This window comes from Euleptes europaea, chromosome 8, assembly GCF_029931775.1.
Source record: "Euleptes europaea isolate rEulEur1 chromosome 8, rEulEur1.hap1, whole genome shotgun sequence".
Classification (NCBI taxonomy): domain Eukaryota; kingdom Metazoa; phylum Chordata; class Lepidosauria; order Squamata; family Sphaerodactylidae; genus Euleptes; species Euleptes europaea.
The window spans coordinates 23,343,382-23,366,266 of NC_079319.1; the positions used below are offsets into that span (position 1 = coordinate 23,343,382).

The 22,885-nt window shown below is 39.2% G+C and overlaps 1 protein-coding gene across 8 annotated transcripts in view; it reads right to left on the reverse strand.

The window, feature by feature from the left end:
• The window catches only part of RIMS2 (regulating synaptic membrane exocytosis 2), a 412,392-nt gene that overhangs the window by 168,309 nt on the left and 221,198 nt on the right, over nucleotides 1–22,885 (reverse strand). For all 8 annotated transcript variants that reach the window (XM_056854758.1, XM_056854759.1, XM_056854764.1 and 5 more), the window contains 3 exons: nucleotides 13,599–13,770; nucleotides 12,444–12,597; nucleotides 1,457–1,525 (listed from right to left, as the gene is read on the reverse strand). In XM_056854758.1, the coding sequence (XP_056710736.1) occupies nucleotides 1,457–1,525; nucleotides 12,444–12,597; nucleotides 13,599–13,770 (395 nt within the window). The remainder of the gene's footprint in view (nucleotides 1–1,456; nucleotides 1,526–12,443; nucleotides 12,598–13,598; nucleotides 13,771–22,885) is intronic.

Genomic DNA, 22,885 nt, shown 5'->3' on the forward strand with positions numbered 1-22,885 from the left:
TTTAAATCAGCGTGACAACATGATGAGGTTGCAAGTTCAATTCAAGAACCATATTTTTAAGATTGATGCAGACTCTAACCAAGGCAATGAGAAATAAATCAGACCATTCCTACAATGACAGAAGAACAGGAAAATGAAAGGTAACAGAGATATTTTTTTCAGATATTGTTTCCATTTCTCTCTTTTCCAATTTCAATACTATCAATCAATCTTTATTAAAACAGTCATAGATCAGCACAAATTTCAATACTACACAAACAGCGAATTGTGAAAAGAAAAACAAAAGAGAAAAGAACAAATGAACTGTGACATATTTCTAATCCGAGTGTCATCCACTGAACTGTGGAGAAAAATAGCAAGGCAAAAGATTTATTCAGATGTAAAAAATCCCCACACTTTGTCCTGGAAAATCCATGCCACCAAAAAAGCAAACATTCAAGGTTTATGACATCTCTAGACAACATATGATATAATGTTTACTGTATGTTTATCCATGGTCACAGGGTTGCTTCAGAAATAATAACAACCTCTCATTTGGTGCAACTGGAACAAACCTGAGCTCATATACTCTCTTCTCTCCTAACAATCAGTTACTTGCTGGTTTGCAGCCATAGCTTGCTTCTACATCAAAAACAGCAATTGTTTTGCAAGAAAAAATGATAAACTGTAGTTTGATCTTAGTTTGCAATCCTCATTTGCAGGACAAAAGCAAACTATAGTTTGCAAAGTGCAGACTACATGGTTTGCCACAAACCCAGGAGTAACTAATTATCATGAATAGGGGGATTAGAGCACCATGAACCAAAGATTTGTGCATGTAGTAGCAAACCATGAGGTTTGGCATCACATCTGAATCAGTCTATAACATATAGGCCTCCACTGGAATTTTCTACTGTGAGCTTTGATATACTTTTTTAGCTTTATGACCACTTCAGTAGAAAGAACATTATCAGTAGCAACTGGATGCTCTTAGTCTTGACTACTGTGCATCCACCAAAGGACAAATCTGTGGTAAGAACTATTCCAGAAGCAAAAATACATATTTCCTTACTCAGCATGGGACACTGTTATGAGCAAAGGTTGAAGCCTTCCTCCAGCTTAAGGAGCCTTAATTTAATTTAATTAACTCTTCATCCAATGAAAGAGCCCCTTAAGTTGAAGGAGGGATCCTTAGGTTAGAGGAATTTCCTCCCATCTAAGGTAAGATATTTGCCATTGCCTCAAGCTTCCTGGGATAATAGATCAATGACTTCAAGCCCTTCTCCCTCACTGTAGGGGCGGTCAACAATCAAGACAAGAAATCTCAGGTTCAAATAACAACAGTTCAACAGCTCACATGTTTCCACAGTGAGAGGAGGAAGGAAGAAACCAGGAAAGGGTGAACAAAAGAGAATTATGGGAAAGGGAGAGAGAATAACATCCAAACAGAACAACTTTGTAGTTGTAAATTAATTACCTGATACTACTCCTATTCCATCATCACAATCGTAGTCCGAGACTTCACTATCACTTATTCGTTTGGACCCTACAAAAATAAAAGTTATCATAGGATTAATTACAGCTATTATATGAAATGTGCTATTTTAAAAAATAGTGATAACCATTTCTAAGGCTCAGTAGTTTTGTATGTATCCATTTGTCTCCCACAAGACAAATTATAGATTTGAATATAGGGAGAAAAAGTCATATTTTAAATATTAATGTGGCAAGTACTGTACCTACTGAAATAACAAGAGCTTAGTCATCAAAAGCTGATTCTATTATTAGAACTTAAATGTAAGAACAAAATCATACTGGGCTCTGGGTTAATTTTATATAGAAATGCTTATCCTTTTCTGTTTTCTGCACAGGAGAGAAATATAATCCAATGGTTTACAAACAACTATATTTAACTATTTGTCAACAGTCCAAGAATGCTAGTGGGAAGGAGAGCACAGTTCATTTCTCAGAAATGCAAATAAGGTATGCAAGGACTAAAGATTATACCTGGAAGAGTCAGTGAAGGCAACGGAACTAAAGATACTGAACAGTTCACAGCATTTACACAGCAAAGTCTATCTATGTCCACAACTGACGAGCCAAGAGAAAAGGTGGAGTATAAATATTTTAATAAATAACGTATGGTTCCAAATGCAGAAGAATAAAGCAAAAGCACGGCAACATAGAATAACCTCCTCCACCTTTTCTATTCACAGAGGCCAAGAGAATAATGTGAACTAAAATGTAACATAACCCTAGATAAACAAGTCCTTTTCCTCTAGCAGCAGCCTTTATTTTTGACAGCACAACTGTCTGGTGTAGTTACAGCCTCATACCTCAGGTATTTCATTTAATCTAATTTTATCCCAATATTGTGTAACTGGTTTACTTAACTGCAAACCATGCATTGCTGCCAGCCAGGATATTTCTGACTTTTACAGGTCAAGAGACAGGGCAGCAATAATGCTTCCTGTTTTCAGCCATTATTAAAGGAACGGGAATGGACCAAAGTATCATATGCTCCAAGGCAAACACATTTCTGCTGCTGCCCTTCATCATGGTTTGGTATCTATAGTTAAAGACAGGATTTTTTCATTCCCCAGGATGTGAAACTATGGTATCAAGCTAATTGTAAATCTTAGTTTAGACATGAACCCTACTTAATGTTAACCATGGTTACCTTTTGTACAGTGACAAAACTATTGTTAAGATGAAGGGAAGGATCAGAGAGCCAGTGTGGTGTAGTGGTTAAGAACAGTGGTTTGGAGCGGTGGACTCTGATCTGGAGAACCGGGTTTGATTCCACACTCCTCCACATGAGCAGTGGACACTAATCTGGTGAACTGGATTTGTTTCCCCACTCCTACATATGAAACCAGCTGGGTGACCTTGGGCTAATCACAGCTCTTAGAGCTCTCTCAGCCCCACCCACCTCACAGGTGTCTGTTGTGGGGAGGGGAAAGGGAAGGTGATTGTAACCCAGTTTGATTCTTCCTTAAGTGGTAGAGAAAGTCAGCATATAAAAACCAACTCTTCTAATGAAAGAGAGAGAAGGGTGTGGGCTGAGGATCCCCCATTTGAGATGAGACCATTAATGGATTAATTTGTATCTGTGCTCTTGTTGTATGATGTGAAATGAAATGCCTAGCATGGGCCTACAAGGACAAAGAGGACAGGAAGGGCTCTATCAGAATATTGTATTATTAGAAGCTTATGTAAAAATGTAATGATGATTCCTCTCGAAGTCATGACTCAAAACTAGTGCTCAAGATATATAAATATCAAGCCTGATTCTTAAGATAATGATCAGGACAAAAATTAGCTTTATATATAGGTATGGCTATCCCAGGCTAGCCCGTTCTTGTCAGATCTCAGAAGCTAAGCAGCGTCAGCCCTGGTTAGTATTCATTTGCATGGGAAACCACCAAGGAAGTCTAGGGCTGCCATGCAGAGGAAGGCAATGACAAACCACCTCTGAACATCTCCTGACTTGAAAACCCTATGGAGTCACCGTAAGTTGGTTGCAACTTGACAGCAAAAAAGGGGGGCATGCAGAAGAGACTTGTGGAGGCGTGCATGATTATATAAATACTGAGGTCTAGCTAATTTGTTTTCTGGTAACCTGTCTGCTTGGTTCTCTCAAAATGTAAAGTCTAAGGATGGAAGAAAGTCTAGCCATCCTACATCTAAAATGGTGTTTTTGTTTGCATTGTCTAGAAGGCAGAGAAGCAAGCTGTTGAAGAGCCAATAGGAGAGGGAAATCTGGGTTAAGATCCATTCTTCTGCCATGAGGCATGCTTGAGCCAGTCACATTATCAGCCAGATCTACCTCACAGGTAGATCTACCACACAGGGTTATTGTAATGATAAAATGGGAAAGAAGGAACTAAGTACACTGCCCTTTAAGTACTAGATTTATAAACAGAGGCAAATCCCACATCCCAACAAAAAAAAAAAAAATAGAGCCAAATCAGACAAGAGCTCCTTGTTCAGGAAGCATCTGAGATCTTTCTACATGAGATCAGCAATCTCTAAATACCTTTAATTTAATGTAAAATCAGTGTTATCTTTTCCTAAAAACAAATTGCTCTTTGACAAGTTAGTATTAGCACCAGTAGAAAAACAAGAGGTGCAACCATCCACTCAGCTTGAGTGGATCTCTTTTCAAACAAAACCAGAGTGTAAGGGCAAGGAAACCTAAACCTAGCCCTCTCTCATATCTTATTTCAATGCTTGAAGCATTTTTCTCCTACCTCAACTCAAATACTGCACTGGAAGAAAACTGCCAAAAATTAAGCAAACTCAGTCTGCTATGGGGTGGCAGGATTTAGCCTCCCTTGTCCATGTGCTTCCATTATATTTAAAAATAGACACACACGCTCCACTTAAGGCTGCTGGGGGAAAAGGGAAACCCCACTGCCACAACTCCATGTGCCCCTGTCTAAGCAAGACTTTTGTCCTACTTGTCTGAAATCAGGCAGAGAGCATCCTGGTGCAACCAGTGGAAAACAATGGAATGCAATAACCAACTTATTGCCCTTTAATTCCAATCACACAGTCTCTGAATCAAGATTTTTAAAACAAAAATTAACTGAATATGAATTTAGAGTGCAATCCTAAGCAGATCTACTCAAAATCCTACTCAGGTCTATCCACTGGGGCTTACTCCCTGGAAATTCATTTATTTACTTACTTCACTTATACCCTGCCTTTCTCCCCATTGGGGACCTTTTGAAATGTTACAGAGTTGCTCCCACCCATGGTGGGGCATTACTTAAAACAGGCACATGGAAACCAAAACTCTCTTTGTTTGAAAGCAACACATTAACCACTAAACCACAAGTCTGTAAGAAGAATGATCAGTCTTTCAAATTATCATTCAAGTACAGGTACCAGTCTTCTCTCTGGAAAGAGGTCAGAAGTTTATTTATTCCATGTCTTCGTTAAAAAAACAAAAACAAAAAACACCTTGTGTCCCAGCCAATGATTACTCAATGTTCTTTAGAGAATTTTATTTAAAATCGCTCTTGAATGTGGTAAATAAAAAGGGAATCACAATTATACAGAAAAAACTGGCATATGTAAATGAGATTATAAATTAAACATGTATGTCATCCCTTCTACTACCTACATTTTATCCTCACAACTCTGTAAGGTAGACTAAGCTGAAAGTATGTGACTAGGTCATATAGCCACCTTCCATGGCAGAGTAGAGATTCAAACCAGCATCTCTCAGATCCTGGTCCAATACCGTAACTACTACAACACACTGGCTGTCAGGCTTTGCATCTAGGGTTCCTATCAGCAGCATCACCTCCGCCATAAAGGGCTACTCTCCCTGCAGTGCCATCCATTTGTGTGCTGTAGCTATGATGCAAGCAAAGGAAGATCTTATCTCGTGCCCAACTGTGGTTTGGATGATGAGGTTAAAGGTGAGGTAGTATCCAGGCTACCTGCCCAGAAGGCAGTCCCCATGATGGGCAAAACTCTAGTTGTTGTTACAAGGAAAATTAATTATTTGCCATTGCTGTGGAACAACGGGGCCGAAATGGAATGGACTGAAAATGAACCATGTGAAGCTTAGAGCAGAGAAGCATTAAGAATGGACCATTGAAAAACTTGCTCAACAAAGGTGTGGAATTTCTTCTTCTGGAAATTTTCCAGCAACAGCCAGATAAACACATGGTATCCACAAGGCTGGAAATAATACAGAATATCTGTAAATGGTACATAATTAGCTGGAACTGAACAAATATCTGAAGTCAAAGAAAAAATATTTATTGCAAGTGGTGGGGCTATAAAAATATGTTGTTTATGCTGATTAAGATAAATCTATACAGCAATCCGGTCAAAATGGAAAGGTATTCACTAATCTCAACAGCATTTTACTTATCATAGTTTTATACACTGAAATACCTCCAATAAAAGAGTCACAGTACAGAACAGTAGTACAATGAACAGAATTCTCACAAACTAGCTTAATATGCATCTGATATGTGATTGAACCAATGAACTCTGAGCATTGCAAAGGTTGTGGAATAGGACTTCCCATTTCCCACTGCAGCCTTCTGATGACCCCAAACTCTAGTTTTTTATTGGGGGGGGGGTCATCAGACAGCCCTCATCAACAGCATGACAAGGTAAAGTGGGGGAGGGTGCTGCAGTAGAGGAAGGAAATCAGCAATTGCCTCTCCACCTCTGCTAATGGAAGTGCAGTTATACTAGTATAAGAGCCATCGCTCCAGAAGACCAACAACTTTGGATCCAACCCACAATCAGTATATTAATAACAACATGGTTGTATACACCTTTAGATGGAATCAGAATAATTTTCTAAAAAACACTGACGATTTCAGCAAAATGTGTACAGTGCTAAACAAGAAGTGCATACAGTACTATTACAAGGACAAAGGACTAGTTCTGAAAAGCAGAAAAAGAAATTCACCGCGCAAATTAGTAATTTGGCTTGTACACAACAGGTAGCAGAAGCACATCAATAATATAAAGCAAAAAGCAGAATATATGTATCGAAGCAATAAACACTTCAACATGCTTAAAAATTACCTGAATTATATGAATAAAAGCCTTTATCTGGAAAACAAATGTTAAAATGAAGTGATTTCAGAAAACAATGTGATGTCTAAACATGCAACAGGGATGTATATAAATGGAGATTTAAATATTTATAACCGCAAACACAATTCTTGTATGAAAGACAAACCACAGGTTACCTAACTAAAGCTTAAGAATTTATTTTAAATAATTGAATCAATAAAACACTGAGCCACAGAATACTTTCTCTGTAAATATTATAATATTCTCATTTTATTCTAATTATATCTGCTGGACAGAGACAGGATTGCTACTAAATTTCTTCTGAAGAGGAACAAAATATTAAACAGCTTATGGCTTTCAGGGGCCTGAAAACTCTATCTGAAGGGATATGAGAATCACTTCCATAGAAAATAGTGTCAGAGGGCAGCTGTGTTGGTCTGCAGTAGAAGAGCAAGATTTGAGTCCAAAAGCACCTTAGAAACCAACAAGATCACCGGGGTATAAATTATTGAGAGATCCCTTTGTATCTGATGAAGGGAGCTTTGACTCTTAAAAGCTTATAGCCCAATAATCTTCTGGGTCTCTAAAGTGCTACTAGACTCCAATCTAGCTTTTCCATGGAAGAGTTTCCACATTCTAAGGTGAGAAGGAAGCTATACAAAGTTTCCTTTAGTATGTTTCCAGATGCTGTGATTTCAAATTAATCACAATCACAGAATGGGCCATGCACAGGTAAAGAACATACAGTTAATGAATTGCCTTTCCAGGAATGTCTGAAAAAGAAGTTCCCCACAGTAGTGTAGTCACTTAGTGTAAATATGGGCTTCCATCTACATAATGCAGGTGAAAGCTGTTTGCATATGGAAGTCTGAAGATCACACAGGAGACAAAGTTAAACAGAAGTCCAATGGCATCTCAAAAAATTAACTCAATTCATCCCAACATAAACTGGACTTCTGTTTAATTTTTACTACCATGCATAAACACAGCTAACTTTCTGGAATTTTTACCCAGGAGACACACTCTCAATCTAGATGGGGTAACAGGGCATAAATTCTTCTTTATAATGAAAAACCCAATAAAATCTAGGATAGTCAAATATATCTGAGAATCTTTGTTGCACCACTCATGGCTTCATTGTGGGCATCTCTTTTAAATCTAAGCACAACCACATCCAACTTCATTTTCACAAAATCCTGAGACGAATGCAATAAATTCTTTCAGACAAGTCAGGATGTCTCATTTTTTTACTTCAATACGCACACAACTTGCACCTGCAATATGCAGCCGAAACAGTAAGTGAAATATGAAAACACATCATTCTAACTCGTGCATTATAGTTGATTAAATACTCAGTGGCTGCGGGGGGAGGGGGGAATCCTTGAATGTGAGACACTCAGGTTCAAATTCCTGTTCAGCCATAAGCTCCAATTATTTTGGTAGGGCTATCATCTACTTAATATTGCTAAATTAATGCTACTGTTCTAGGAAAACAGATAAGCAGGAAGAAATTTTTCTCACCAGGTTGCAAATTCATCATGACAAGCTAAAATGCCATGGAGAACTGCGGTAGGTATAAGCAGCTGCAAAATCCTACCTACCCACCACCCACTCTACCTGTCCAGGATATCAGAAATTTCTGCCTCCTCATTGGTATTGTTTCATTATAACCGACTCTTTAAGAGCAATGAGCCAGTCTTCCAGTCCTCATTAGACTGGTTCTTTTGAATGTGCAGATTAATATTTTTCTGCATACCTAGGGAGTTCTCTGATAATGCAGAAACTCCATCACTGTCTCCAGGGAACCTTAGAAATAGACCCTAAGAAACCATGAAACTTGCTATGAGAGGGAAGATGCAAGCTGCCCAGAAGAAATGTCAGGGGAGAGAACTCAAACCATTTGAAATCTTCCCATTTGTCCAGACACCCAAATCTTCTTGTCCAGGATTCTAAACTCATTCAGGGACTTGGGCCGACTAATTTTCCCTCCCCACCTTTTTAAACTGACTCTCAACTGCTGTCAACATTCTTTGTCTCTAAAAGCATTCCTATCGTATCTATCCATCTAATCTATCAATTTCACAATAGATACAATAAACTAGGGGACTATCAAAATCATTGAAGGGGAGAATAATTTAGAAATGTCCTCCTAATTCTTCCTCTCCAGAATTTCGTAACCTATTTGGAACTTGAACAGCCCCCCCCCCAATTCCCATTTTTTCTTTCCTTTTAACTGACGATCAATTGCTCTTAACGTTCCTTGCCTCCTAGAACATGCTCAGTCTTCATCTGGCCATTTTTCCCATTTGGTAATTTATATAGTTGCATCTTTTCTGTGTACTTCAGAAAGACCAGAGTATGTAGAACCCTGTGTTTTGTTAATCATTTGGCTTTGCTGCTTTCATGTGTCATCTGATTTAATTTTAGATATAATAAGGAAATGATCACATTAGTTCATCAGAACAGAATTTGACAGGAATGGAACCTGCACATTTTCCTAGGTTAACCCACAGATGATCGTATATTGAAGATAGTTGGATTTCTTTAATATTAAATTCACCTACGATTTCATGACAAATTAAACCCATGTGAACTATATTAGATCAGAATTTGAGAATTCTAGGTGTGGTTCCAAATCCATTTTGTCTGGTATTGCCATTATTTGTTCTGGACATTCCAGACAATGCTGTCAACTTTTCAGCTTAATCATGCTATTATGATCATGAGCAATAAAATAAAATAGTAGTGCTTTTGAATGATTTCAGAGTTATCAGAACAGTACTTGATCCTCCTACCTCTCCAAGGAAACTAAATCTCATAATTTATATTAATTTGTGCATGCCCCAAGAGAACAACCAGTTCATAGAAAGCAGAAATTAATTAAGCAAACTGAAAACCAGGGAATAAAATACCTTTGTAGGGAAAAATAGAATCTTTGCTTAAGGAGACTTAGTTCTCAGTAGACATGGGCAGCCCATTACTAAGAGGAGGGGTGTTATGATAGCAGCCAGGAGGGCACTGCCATGCCACCTCCTCAGAGGCTTCCTGGCCACTGAAAATAAATTTATGTATTAAAAAAAAAGTAGGAAAATGCCCCCATAGACTTCAACGGGGCTACAAAAATGTTGTAGTTACGCTGGTGCGGGAAGGGGCATTCCCTGGACGAAAGGGGTTAGGAAGCTGCCTAAAGGCAACTCAGCTCCCGGGAACGCCCTGGGAACGCCTCCCAGGACGCTGGCGCAGGGAATTGTGCGACTGGAATGCTGCCAGGAGGCAGCACCTCTGCCAAAGCCCTGAGTCGCAGCAAGGCATCCCAGTGCCGGCATGAATACTACCCATGATGGCGTAAGTGCCCCTTATCACAGATTAAATGGGCACTTATGCCAGCGCTGGGTCACACTGGCTCCTAAGGAGTCTCCCCCCCTTTCTGGATTGCAGCCATAGTAGGAATGTGACTTTTATAGGGAATACTGTTCTATGTTATGTGGAATTTAAATTTTCCTTGAAACTGAATGAAAACAGTTCTAGTATGGAACCTCCCTAGAAAAGGGTGAAAATAAATTCTGAAAGATTGTTATTGGAAATGCAGGCGCTGTTGCCAAAGTTTTCTAAAAATCAAGACAGAAATTAAAAGTATCTGAAGTATTCTGTGGTTCAAATACTATTTGTGGTAGTGAACTAAGTTTTGTTCACCATTTTTGTCTCTTCAGGCACCTGACATATACTTTAATATCCCTGTATCATGTTAAATACCATTTTGTTATTTAAAAAATTCATCCCCAGTTATAAAACAATCATCCATATTGTATTTTTTGAGCAGAAACCACTCAAACATGCAAATCAACATAACATGTCCAAGACACTGATTTCACAAAAGAGAAAAAATATGCAGGAGCATGAAGGAGAAACAATGAATGTTATTCTTTGCTCAAATGTTATCTGCTGGTTTTAGAAGTTACAAAAAAACTGCAATTACCATTAACTAAGGTCTCTTCTTAGATTTTATTACTTAGCTATATGAATAACATTTGTAATAGACCATTTGAATTTGTGGATGGAATGGCATTTATATCTGAATTTTTAAAATTAAGGGATGTAATAAGAAACATAATATTATATAAAGAGACCTTGTGGATCAGAACAAAGGTCCAGTGATCAGCCAAAGCTTCTAGGGCATTTGCCGGTGAGGTATAATGGCTTTCCCTGATTGTCCCCAGCATCAGCAATACAGGCACAGTAACTCCATTCATGGAGCTTCTATTTGTTATGACTATTAGCAGCTGCTGGCCCATATATTTATCTAATACCTTTTAAAAGGCACCTAAACTAGTGGCTATATGACGTTAACTCATTAACTCGATTATGAACAGTATGAAAAAATATTTTCTTTTGTCTATACCAAGCACACTGCTAATGAAATTAACTGAGTGATCCTATTTCCGGTATTATGAGAGGAGAAATAATGTTTAATAAAACTTAAAGTCATGGACCCCTAAAACATTGATTAGCAGTAGACTCAGGCCAGAAAACAAAGTAATGCTGTGTCTGACCCTAAATGAAAAGCCTGCACTGTAAAAATAACAACAGTTTTATTTATAGAGCCCAGTCATCTGTGAGGAAGCCTGTGTAAGACTAAGACCACAGTGCCTTCTTTTCCCTCCCACAAGAGACCTCAGAAGTTGGCCATCCCTGTCCTAGACTGAATAGCAATAAACTTTAGGCTTGCATACCTATGAGCCCATCTTTTCCCAGGTGTTTCAATGAAAAATCAGCCATGAACATCTTTTTGTCAATTTTATCTTTACACCAAATCCATACCAAAATACTTTGAGTATCTTCTGTAAGGCAGGAGGGCAGAGCATAAATGTAAAACAAACAAATACAGTATTTCCCAGTGGTTATTAAATTTCCCTATTCCCAAAGACACAATGAAGACCAAGTATATTCTGGAAGCAAGGGTAAACTTTTCAATTTTCTGGCTTTTAATAGCCACAGTTACAATAATAATAATAGGAATTTTAATGTTGGGTTTGGGATTTGGTGACATACTTTTAATACACTGCTTACATTTATCTAGGCTTCTTGTTTTTAAACATGGTAATGTGTCCTGAGCTTCTGCAATAGGGAAGAATAAATTAAAAATAAAAAAAAGTTTTTTTTTAAAAAAAAACAAAAAATCCAAAAAGCATAGCCTTTAAGATGGTTAAACTGATAATATCTACAACAGCTATAGATATATTTAAATGTTAAAATGTGTAAATATCCCATTTAGAATAACTGGGGGCTTGTATTAAATTGACAATAGGTGAATAGCCTATGTATTAATTAAAGACCAGCATATTATGATATGGAACATTCTATTCTACTTCATTCTTAATGAATAAACCCCTAAAGTAAACAATATTTATAATATTCACCTTTACAAAGTAAACTATTGTACAAAAGTTTGACTGTGGCATGAAAAGTAACATTATTCACACCATTCTATGAGAAAACCACAAAAACAAGGAAAGGCAAATGTAACTGCTTGGACCCTAACCTCCTTTCCTGCTCTTGGAATGTGGGGGGTGAAATTTATGCTCCCCCAGTGGAGCCCATACCTTAACCACCACCAGGACACTGACCTACAAGGCCAGGTGAAAGAAATATCGCAGTATATAAACTTGCCCTGCATAAGATCCAAACCACTGTTTTTTTAATCGTTAGCTTTTCTTTTCTAACTACTACAAAAGCTCATTCAAAGCAATTTGTTTCATTCCTTTTTTAAAAAGTGCCCTGCAAACCTCTCAATACAATAGTATTAAAGTGGGTGCATAAAAGGAAACTATATAAATAATGCCAGCTTCACATTTTATTCATTGCCAACATACTAGAAAGCAACAAGCAGTATGTAGGAATCAACAACTTACTTTGCAGTCTTCGTGTGGGACTCTCTCCGTGCAGCTGTCTGCGTGGCAAGTATGGTGAAGGGTGGGGAAGTGGCAATGAAGAGACATCATGTGTCTGAAGTTTGTACCAGTGAGGCTCATCATCCAGCAATGCTGTCTCTAATTCAATAAGAATCTACAAAATAATAAAGTGTTACTGTGCAAAGCTCTACTGTAATACAAACGTTTGATCAAAGTAGAAACTGTGATCTGTTCACATCTTTGTAGCATTCATTATAAATGTGATTGCCCCAACTGATCTAGGGAACCTTTAACCAGGTGTTCAGGAGCAAAAAAAAGAGGAAATTTAATTTAGTTCTCATCTACCACATCCCGTCATACTGCTATCAGAAAATCAGCATGATTTCCAGTTCTGTAACAGGATATACACACCCAGAGAATAGGGCGAATTGATGTATTAGAGTTCAGTACTGAGAAAGATGCATGAAAACGCTATGTGCTTGTCAAAAACAGCTAAAGTGACTAAGAGTCCATTCCTGAAGGGGGGCGAAGTTCCTGAGGAATGAGCATGAGGTGGCACCTATGCCAGCATGGGGGCAAACACGCTGACATCTGGGCAGCGCCGGCCCTTGCTGCCAGTGCACCCACAGCAGCAGGGTTTTCCCAGAAGGGACAGCCCTGCTAGTATGGGTGCACTGGCAGCAAGGATCAGCGCTGCCCGGAAGGGAAAGCCCATGCTAGTACAGAGGGGGCATTCCCAGGACATTCTCAGGGGTGGGGCTACCTTTAGGCAGCTTCCACAGCCCTTTCACCCTGGGAACAGCCCCTTGAGCGGTGGCAGGGCTGTGCCACTTTTTTTGGTGGCATAGCCTCGCTGTTCGCTATGGGGCATTTTCCACTTTTTAAAATTTTAAACATTTATAAATGGCTTTTTCCTCCGCGGTGGCTGAGAAGTCTCAGAAAAGGCAGCGTGGCTGCGCCACTCCCAGCCACCACGGATCACCCCCCTTCAGGAATTGGCTGCCCATGAGGAGAAAAAAAGGTATGTGACACATTTTAGACCTTTTCCAAGCAAATGTAATATTTTAAAATATCTCCATAATCCACCCATTCCACAGGATTCCTTTGTGAGGAAAGGCTACTAATTCATTGTAACAATAAAAGAACATTAGATACCTCCCCTAAAAATTCACTTTCCTCCTCGCGAACACGTGCTTGGTCCCAAAGAGTAATTTCCAACATTCGTTCTCGAAATTCTCTCCGATGAACTGGAGAATAAATGAATGTTTGGTTCCATTTGGGTTCCAAAGTTTTCTTTACTGTTTTTGTTCTTCTTTTGTTCTTATCACTGCAATTAATAAGTGCAGATTAAAGTCTCACTAAGTATTGTGACTCTATGATCTATAAAATAAAAGAAGATTGAAAACCCTTGTAAGCAGGCATAGCACAACAGCATGTTGTTTGAATCAGGAGGGTGTTTTTTACACAGGTAATTAGGGCTGTACCACCACAAAATATTTCAGAAAGATGCTTTGGTAAAAGTAGCAGCCATGGACTGCACTACTGTAAATAGTATGTACAGTCTGTTGCTGTAAGCATGAGCTTACTGTGTTAATTTCTGCATTGTTTAACGTGTCAGGTTAATGCTTTATTTCAGTTCCATTTGCAGCGTTCTGCAAGCTAAACCTTATTGCTTTGTCCCATCCTGTTGATTGCCTTTGCCTTACACTGTGTAATCTGCTTTGCGTTTCAGAGAGAAAGGCAGACTATAAATAATGTAAATAAATAAAATCTATAAAATTATTTCCTGATATATATTAAAGATATGAATGCTCAAAAGAAATACTCTTTATATATTACAAGCATCTGCTTTTAAACGTTATATTAAGGACTGGGATCCAGATCTAAATAACTACTTCAGGCACATCCACATCCACTAAATTTTTTAACTTTTTTTGTGGAAACTGTTTATATCCAGAATAATTTTTGAAACTCTCCTCAGCTTCAGTTGCATAGAAACCTAGCCAATTCTGTTTTTTAGTTCATTTGCTATTACAGTGATCCATCATTCAGTAACCATGGAAATAGAATATAAACTGGAAACTATAACTCAAAAGTACATGGACAAATATGAACTAACACAATTTCACCAATTGAGATAAAAGAACACTGACGGAATCTAGAAACTTACTTCAAAATAGCCCTTTTACTGTTCTTAGTATTCTTCCAGAATATGTAAGCTTTGTATTTTAGCATTAATGACTTAATTTTAATATTAGAACTTTGTTTGCTTGGGAAAACTGAACTGAGTTATATCAGGCAAGTTTCTCCTGTAGGATTTGTTTAGTTGGAACTTCACATCCTTCCTTAACTAAATGCTTGAATTGTTTAATTGCCCCATATCTCTAGCAGATTCTTTTTCCTTATGAACAAGATCTACATTTCCTTAGCAAGCTTATTTATTAGTTCTGGGAGAGCACAGGTGTGGGGGAAAAGTTGTTTTGCTGTCAGAAGAAAACTAATTCAATATAATCAACTGCTGTTATTTTAAAATTTGAAAGGAAAACATCTACCATAACATGCTTAAAAGAAAAAGCAATTCCTATGAACATTACAAAAAAAACTATAATTTTAAAACACATTTTGATATTTTCATAATTAATCATAGAACAGATTCAGTTTTTTAATCTGATAGATTATATATATGGAGCACATATTTATCTTCCATCACTGCATATAATTGTACATACTTGGCAATCTATCTTTCCTCCATTGTCACATTTATGCACCCTCGGTTTTATATGCCATCTTGACAGACATGTTAGGTTCCACCTTCCCCTAAGAGCAACTAATGGGAGCTGATAAAATGTTAGTGAGAGGGACAGTTGAAAACAGCAGTTACTTGGGTTGAAGACAGCACTTAGGGAGTTATGCATGAGTCCGGCTGAATGAAGCTGTGGAGAAAAGCAGGTTAAAGCTAACTGAAAGGGTCAGTTTGTAATGATCTCAAATGCTGTAATAGGAAAACAGTTCAAAAAATTCAGTTGAAAAGAAACTATGTACCAGACTTTCTTCAGAGTTATGTTTAAACTGTAAATAAAAAAATAACTCTGTTTGTTTAACCCTGTGGGCTGGTTGTCTCAGGGAAAGACACACACACACACACACGCACACAAGCAGATATCTTGATATATTAGGATATGAATGTATTGATATATTAGATATGAATGAATGAAACATTGTTTGAGTCCCCAACCCTGATAGCTCAGTGCAGTGTCTGAGTGAGGGGCTATTATTAAAGGAGGGCGGGCTACTCTGTTGGTGTCTCTGTGAATAAGAGGAAGGACGTGGGATGTGAAAAGGTCACAGCTCTCTATATATTTTAAAAGAGGCAAGATGGGTAGTGATATATGACTCCCTGACCTACTTGTAACCTTGAACATGAGAGAGAGAAGTTGTGGAGGGAGGGAGAGAGGCACTGTATGTGAGTGAAAAAGGTCATCACAGTCAATAAAAGAAAGTTTACAAAAGAAAGATCTTGAAGGCCCTTCCTCCAGATGCCTGCCATAGAAAAAGCAACTGTTGCAGTAATGATTAAAGACATGTTAAGACGAGGGAAGGTGCTGTTAAGACATTTCTTTCCCCCCTCCAATCAATCCTTTTTTCTTCCCCCCAAAGCTATTTAGGGCATATGCACCTGTTGACCTCAGGTGTTAGAAGACTGACCTGAAGATTGTGCACATACACCAGCTTTACAAGAGGATTAGTAGAATCACAGAGGAAAGGTCCATTAATGGCTACAAACCTTTAAGCACCAGTGCTAGAAGGCAACATCGGGGGAAGGCTTTGGTCGCTATTCCCTGTTTGGCGGCCCTCCAGAGCAACAGGTTAGTCACTATGTAAAACAGGATGCTGGACTAGATGGAACATTGGTTTGATCCACAGGGCTTTTGTTATGTTCTTAGCTTAAGCTGGAGAAGTGTGGATCAAGATCAGTTGACTCCCCTGTTTTGGAAGCCACCTTAGGTTGAGGATTCCAAATTGTTATATGTGTGTGTATATATATATATATATATATATATATATATATATATATATATATATATATATATATATATATATATATATATATATATATATATATATATATATATATGTATATATAATCCAGACCCAGTGAACTGCTCAGGGTCATACAATGGACTTGCACTAGCCCAGGGAAATATTTGACTTTTTCCTTTGAACAGATCTTCTCTACAACATCAGAAACAGCTGGTGAAATCCCTCAGTTTCCACAGTAGTTTGTCATGCAGCTAGTGTTTGTAAAAAAAAAAATAGTGTATAAAAATTAAAGATCGTAAACCATGTTCAAGTATTATATTACTTCATTTATAGAGAACTCTTGTGAGACATGATAGAGATAAATTGTCCATTGCGAGACAATAGGACAATGATCCAAAATTGGAATCACATATAGCTCAACATATAAATATGAACAGTTTGAAAACAGTGCAGTAAATAATATAATACAAATGGAACCTGTGAGTTTTTGCTGTCCATCTGCCTTCTGCCACAGTTGATTTGTGGGACCCACTTAAGGGAGTTTGCCTTGGGCTTAGGAATAAAAGGTCACCTGAATAAAAAGTGCTGCAAAATTTTCAGTGAATAGGAGTCAACTGAGGCTTATTTACTTCCCTTTCACCTTTTGCCCTAAAACCATTGTAGCGGTTTACATTGAGCTCAGGAGAGTAATGCAGCAAACCACTGGGGTTAGCACTGGGTTAAGTCTGGGGAGAACTGTTAATATACCCTCTTTTCTATGATGCCCACTGGGTGAACTTGGGCTAGTCACTCTGGCTGAGACTAACCTGTCCCACAGGGTTGTTACGAAAGTAAAACACAGGAGAGGAGAATCGTGTATGCCACCTGAGCTTCATGGAGAAAGGAGAGGATTAAAAAAAAAGTGTTAGACACTGTCTATTGAAATGTCTCTCAGCCCAAAGCACTCCAACTTCTTTGGGATCTGAATGGTGAGCAAATTCACTCCCATTACATCAAATTGTTTTGGGGAAAGAGAGCGGAAAGAAAGCAATTCAGTCACCTTCAATTCCAGCTTCACACCCAAGTGCAACAATATGTAAACAGGATCTATAAATAACTCTTGTTCTGCTATATTAGGAGGCTTGTGGGGGGCTTGTGGAGGTCATTTTGGTCCCTAGTATTTTCTGTAAAGGTAGGAATCTCTATCTTCCGCTGGTAGAGACATCAGCTACTTTGCTCAGTCCTGTAATCTGTAACCTTCCATCTGCAGGTACAGAGAGCTACAGTATAACAGTGGTCAGCTGGGGTTACCTAAAAGACCTTATACCATTTGTTGTAGTTTAAGCTTCTATAAACTAGAGCACATTTCTTCAGAATATATGAGTATGAACAAAAGAGTGGAGAGAGGTATTACAAAGTGAAGCTTTAAGGCCCTGCAATCCTAGGTGTATTGTATTAGTATGCAGAGAACAAATAAAACAAGATCCAGGTGAAAGGATAAATGATCCAATCAAAATGGGAGAAAACCATTCCCAATAGATGAAGAACAAGCAAAGCGTGATAAATGATGTAAATAAACCTCACAAGAACAACAAAGGTGTTCTGTGTTGACTAGACACCATCTCTATTGAGACCCAAGTCTAACAGTGCAATCCTAAGGAAAGTCACATACTTCTAAGTAAACTGAAGTCAGAGGGCTTAGAAATGGAGAACTAAGCTTAGTATTTCACTGTGATAGAGTCAAATCTGCAAATGAATTTCAACTCAGCACTTCCACAAACAGAGTGTCACTTTGAAAGGATCTACAGCTTTTTCTGGAAGATAATCCCTTCCTCTCACAGAGCTCCCCAAACTAAAGCAACTACTCACCATCACCAATAGTCATCCAATGGGACTAGTTGTTGCAACAAACCTCGGTGCCATTTCTGTTCCCATATCTACTCACATGACACTGTCACAGGACCCAACAATACAAGGAAAGGCCCTTGCACCAGCAAATTATTTGTTTAAAATAAATGTAACCATGTTTTCAGCACAACAGACTCCTGAAGCGGCTTACAATATTATTCATTGAAATAATAGAACAAGTTATCAGAACAAACCCAAGGGTGGGAAACAATTAAAATAATAGCATCAAGTCATATAAAGAACACAGCTATAAAAATGGTCAAAAATACAGAGCAATAAAATTGCAGTAGAAATTGGTGCAGAAAGAGGTAAATGACAAAAGTCAAGGCAGAAAAAATGTATGATCGTGTGACAACAATTTCCTTCTGCCATTTCTGTAGACCAAATGGCTTTTTCTATGGAAGAGAAAACAAGGTTGCATTTACCTGTAATTGTTGTTCAAGTGTTTTCTGGGCAGCCACAAATGGGGACTGCGCAGGCCAGCTGTGGAGATTAGATTTCCAAAGTTTCTTGAGAGTTCTCTGGAGTGTTCCCCCTCCCCTCCACCTCGCGCCAGAGCCAGGGCTTTCCCCGCCTAAATAGTACGTAACGGAAGTGAGGAGAACATTCTTCCTTCAGTTCTCCCTTCGCCACTGTAGAGCCACTGACTGTCTTGAAACAAACCTAGCAGCTCACAGCAGGAAAGGAGGGAGCAATGTGTGCCTGCACAGAAGACAATCGATGAACAACAGTTACAGGCAAGTGGAACTTTTTTTAATCTTCATGTCCTCTGTGCAGTCCCACATGGGAGAGTAAGTAGCAAGCTCACTTACCATGGAGATGGGTGTGTGCTGGTCAGCGAAAAAGTGATTGTAACACTGCTCTCCCAACAGCCCCCTTGTTCCTGGAATTGATGTCCACTGAATAGTGTTTGACGAATGTGGAGGGTGATGACCACATGGCTGCCCTGCAGATGCCTTGCAGACTCATCATGGAATAGAAAGCGGCTGACTATGCCTGAGCTCTGATTGAATGCACTCGAAGTGGAAATGGACAGTCTACCTTGACTTTATCATAAGCCAGTTTTACTGCAGATGTCACCTGCCCAGACAGAGTCTGGGCAGATACCGCTTTGCCCTTTTTATGACCACTGAAGCAAAGAGTGACTTGTCTTTTCTGAATACCATAGTACATTGTAAATAAAATAATAATGCTCTCATCACATCCAACCTGTGTAAAGGCTTTTCAGCTCATGTCTGAGGTTGTGAAAAAAACACTGGAAGAACTATGTCTTGCAACATATGTAACTTTGAAACTACTTTAAGAAGAAATTCTAAGCTGGGGCTTGATGGAACAATAAATGGGTGGTCAACACTGTAAAGCACCCAACTCCTCCACCCTACAAACTGAGATAATCACCACCAAAAAGGCTGTCTTAAAGGACAGGAAAGACAGTCCAGGTTGCTAAGGTTTCAGAGGGCTTATACATAAGCTGAGAAAGGACTAATGACAAGCTCCATAGTGGGAAGGGAGGTTGCAGAGGAGGTTAGTGAGCCCTTAAAAAAACTTTTTTTGAATGGGGGTTTGAAAAAAACTGTAAAGGAATCTATTCCAATTTGAAGCACTGGTATTGCAACTAAATGGACCTTTATTGAAGATGCAGAGAGACAAGGATCTTTAAGTGATACTAAGTAATCAAAGATAATGGGTAGTGAGCACCTGATCCCTTACTAGGAAGCCCATTGTATGATTTACAAGTGAAGGGCTTCCTGGATGATACTGGGTTACTGTCAAATCAGCCACATGGCCATGGTGGAGGAGCAGGCCTAAGCTCAGCAGATACTCTTGAACCAGAAGTGGTCTGTAAACTCCCTCTGCCAGTCTCCAAAGTGTCAAGAACCAAACTCATTTTAGCCAGTATGGGGCTATAAGTATACAGGGAGCTCCATCCGCCCTCAACTTGGTTATGACTCTGTGCAAAATTGGAAAAGGGGGAAAAGTATATAGGCAGACACCTCCCAATGGAATTGGAATTACCTATAGAGTATCTATCCATAGCCGCTCAGGAACAGAAATGTTGTGAATAGTAGCAAAGTGATCTATGGATGGATGTCCCCATTCCTGGAATATAGGTTCCAGATAGGAATTGTTGAGAAACCATTTGTGGTTTGCCCTTGCCTCTCGGCTCAGAACATTTGCTTTGCAGTTGTCCTGGCCTGCTATGCGGATGGCCATCAGGGTGACATGATGTTGAATGGCCCATTGCCAAATGCAATCTGCCTCTCTGCACAGTGACAGCGAACCTGTGCCGCCCTGCTTGTTGATGAAAAACTTGGCTGTCATGTTGTCTGTGGCCAAGAGCAGTTCTTTTCCTTGGCGTATGCCTGTAAAAGAGGCAAGAGCATACCTAATGGCTCTAAATTCAATTACATTAATGTGCAATTTAGATTCTATTTCAGACCAACAAACTCTTATAAAGAGTTGATTGATATGGGTCCCCCATCCTCCTAAAGAGACATCCGGGAACATCTCTAACTCATGAGTAAGACTCCCTAAATGCACATCCTGAAATAGGTTTTCGTCCTTAGCCCACCGTTCTAAGCAATCTACTAACTTTCCTGGGTATAGAAAGTTTGAGCCATTGGGAGGTCAATGTTCATTTTGAACATGCATATAAACCAATTCTGCATTGTTCGCAGGTGCAATCTGTGCCAGATTGTGCCAAATCTGTGCCACAACCTATTGTTGTGGTGGTGGTTGTGGTATAACAACAACAATAGGTTATTATAGTAGTAGTAGCCGTGGCCAGATCAAAAGGCAAAACTGTGTATTCGTAAAGATGGCCAGCACATTTAAATCTTATACATTTTCTACATGCCTGATGTACAGAGACATCGAAGTACGCATTTTTGAGATCAAGGACTGCAAACCAAATCCCTTCTACCAGCAGAGGCAATATATCTGTTAGGGACAGTATTCTAAATTTTCAGATTGTCAGATGTTTGTTGAGTTGTCTGAGATCCATTATCAGCCTCTTACCACTTCCTTTTTATCAATTAGGAAGTATCTTGAGTAAAACCCCACATTATTTTCCCTCTGGGAGAGCTAATAGCTCCCTTAGCCAACAATTTGGATACTTCCTCTTGCAACTGAAGAGGTGTAGGAATGTCCTGAGTAGAAGGTAAAAGACAACAAGGCATTGACTTGAATGCCAAAAAATAACCATATTTTATTATTCACAGCACCCAACTATCATGAGTGATTGACTCCCAATTAAAAACAAAATGCAATACCTTATCGCTAAACTGGAGTTGAGGGCCTAGTCATGCAAGTGGCCTGTCCCTGGGAGATTGATCCCTGGGAGATAGGGCACCTTGCTTTCCCTTTAGCTTAGACTGGGAATACTTCCCCTGATGATGTGAGGAAAAAGAAGGGTGAAACAACCCTTGGTGCTGTTACTGAGAGATTGGTATCTATAGGGCCCGTTATAATGAAGTCCCCTTGGTTTGTAGTCCCTCGGGAAGTCCCTTTGCTTGTAGTGCCCTGGTGTTTGAGGCATAATGCCCAGTGATCTGGAAGTTAGTTTGTTCTTATGGATTCCTTCCAAAATAGACACCATCTAATCTCTGGACAATTTTTGCCCTCAAAAAGGAGGTCCTCAACATGTGTCCTGGTGTCCAAGGGCAAAGCTGATATTTTCAGCTAGGAATGTCTCCTCAGGACAACCCCGGAGCACATCACCCTAGAGCAGCAATTGGCCATATGACAAGATGCATCCAGTTGCTATTTACCTAACCTAAGACCTTCCACATGTAATACCTTAGTCAAGGTTTTTTTGTCTTCAGACAGAGAATCGATAGGTTAGGACAGACGTTCTCATAGGAACATCCGGTATCTGCCCATAATGGCTATAAAGTTAGATACCCTAAGTCCAAATGCCCCAGATGAATAAACTTTTCTTCACAACATGTTCAGCTTTCTCCCTTTGTCCATGGGAAATGAGCGAGAGCCTGATCTTTACCTGGCTGGTAAAACATCTGCCACAAGTGAGTTGACAGAGGGATGCTGAAAAAGGAATACACATTCCTCCTCCCAAACTTCGAATAGGTTTTCTGTTTTCTTTGTAGAAGTTTGCCCAAGCCAGTCTAGCCCACATATTAGTGGCTATGCCACAAATGACTTTGCCCATGGGAAAAGCCACTGGGCCTGCATCTGTTCCATATAAAACGTTCATTATCAGATCTGACGGCTTCAGGTCTGATGTCACAAAGTCCAGATCTAATGCCTTAGCCAGCCTAATCAGCTGCTCTGAATATAACTTCAGATCTTCAGTAAGTAAGTCTGCTGGAGGGTCACTGACTGCATCATCAGGTGATGGCATCAACATACATTCCAATGCCCCTTCAGACTCATATCCAGAGCCTTCCTCCAGATCCGAAGGAGAGTGATTGGATGGAGGCTTAGCTGGATCCTGATCACTGAGGTGGGACCAACGGTGGTTGGTGCCAAGTTGAAAAACCTTGAACTGGATACCA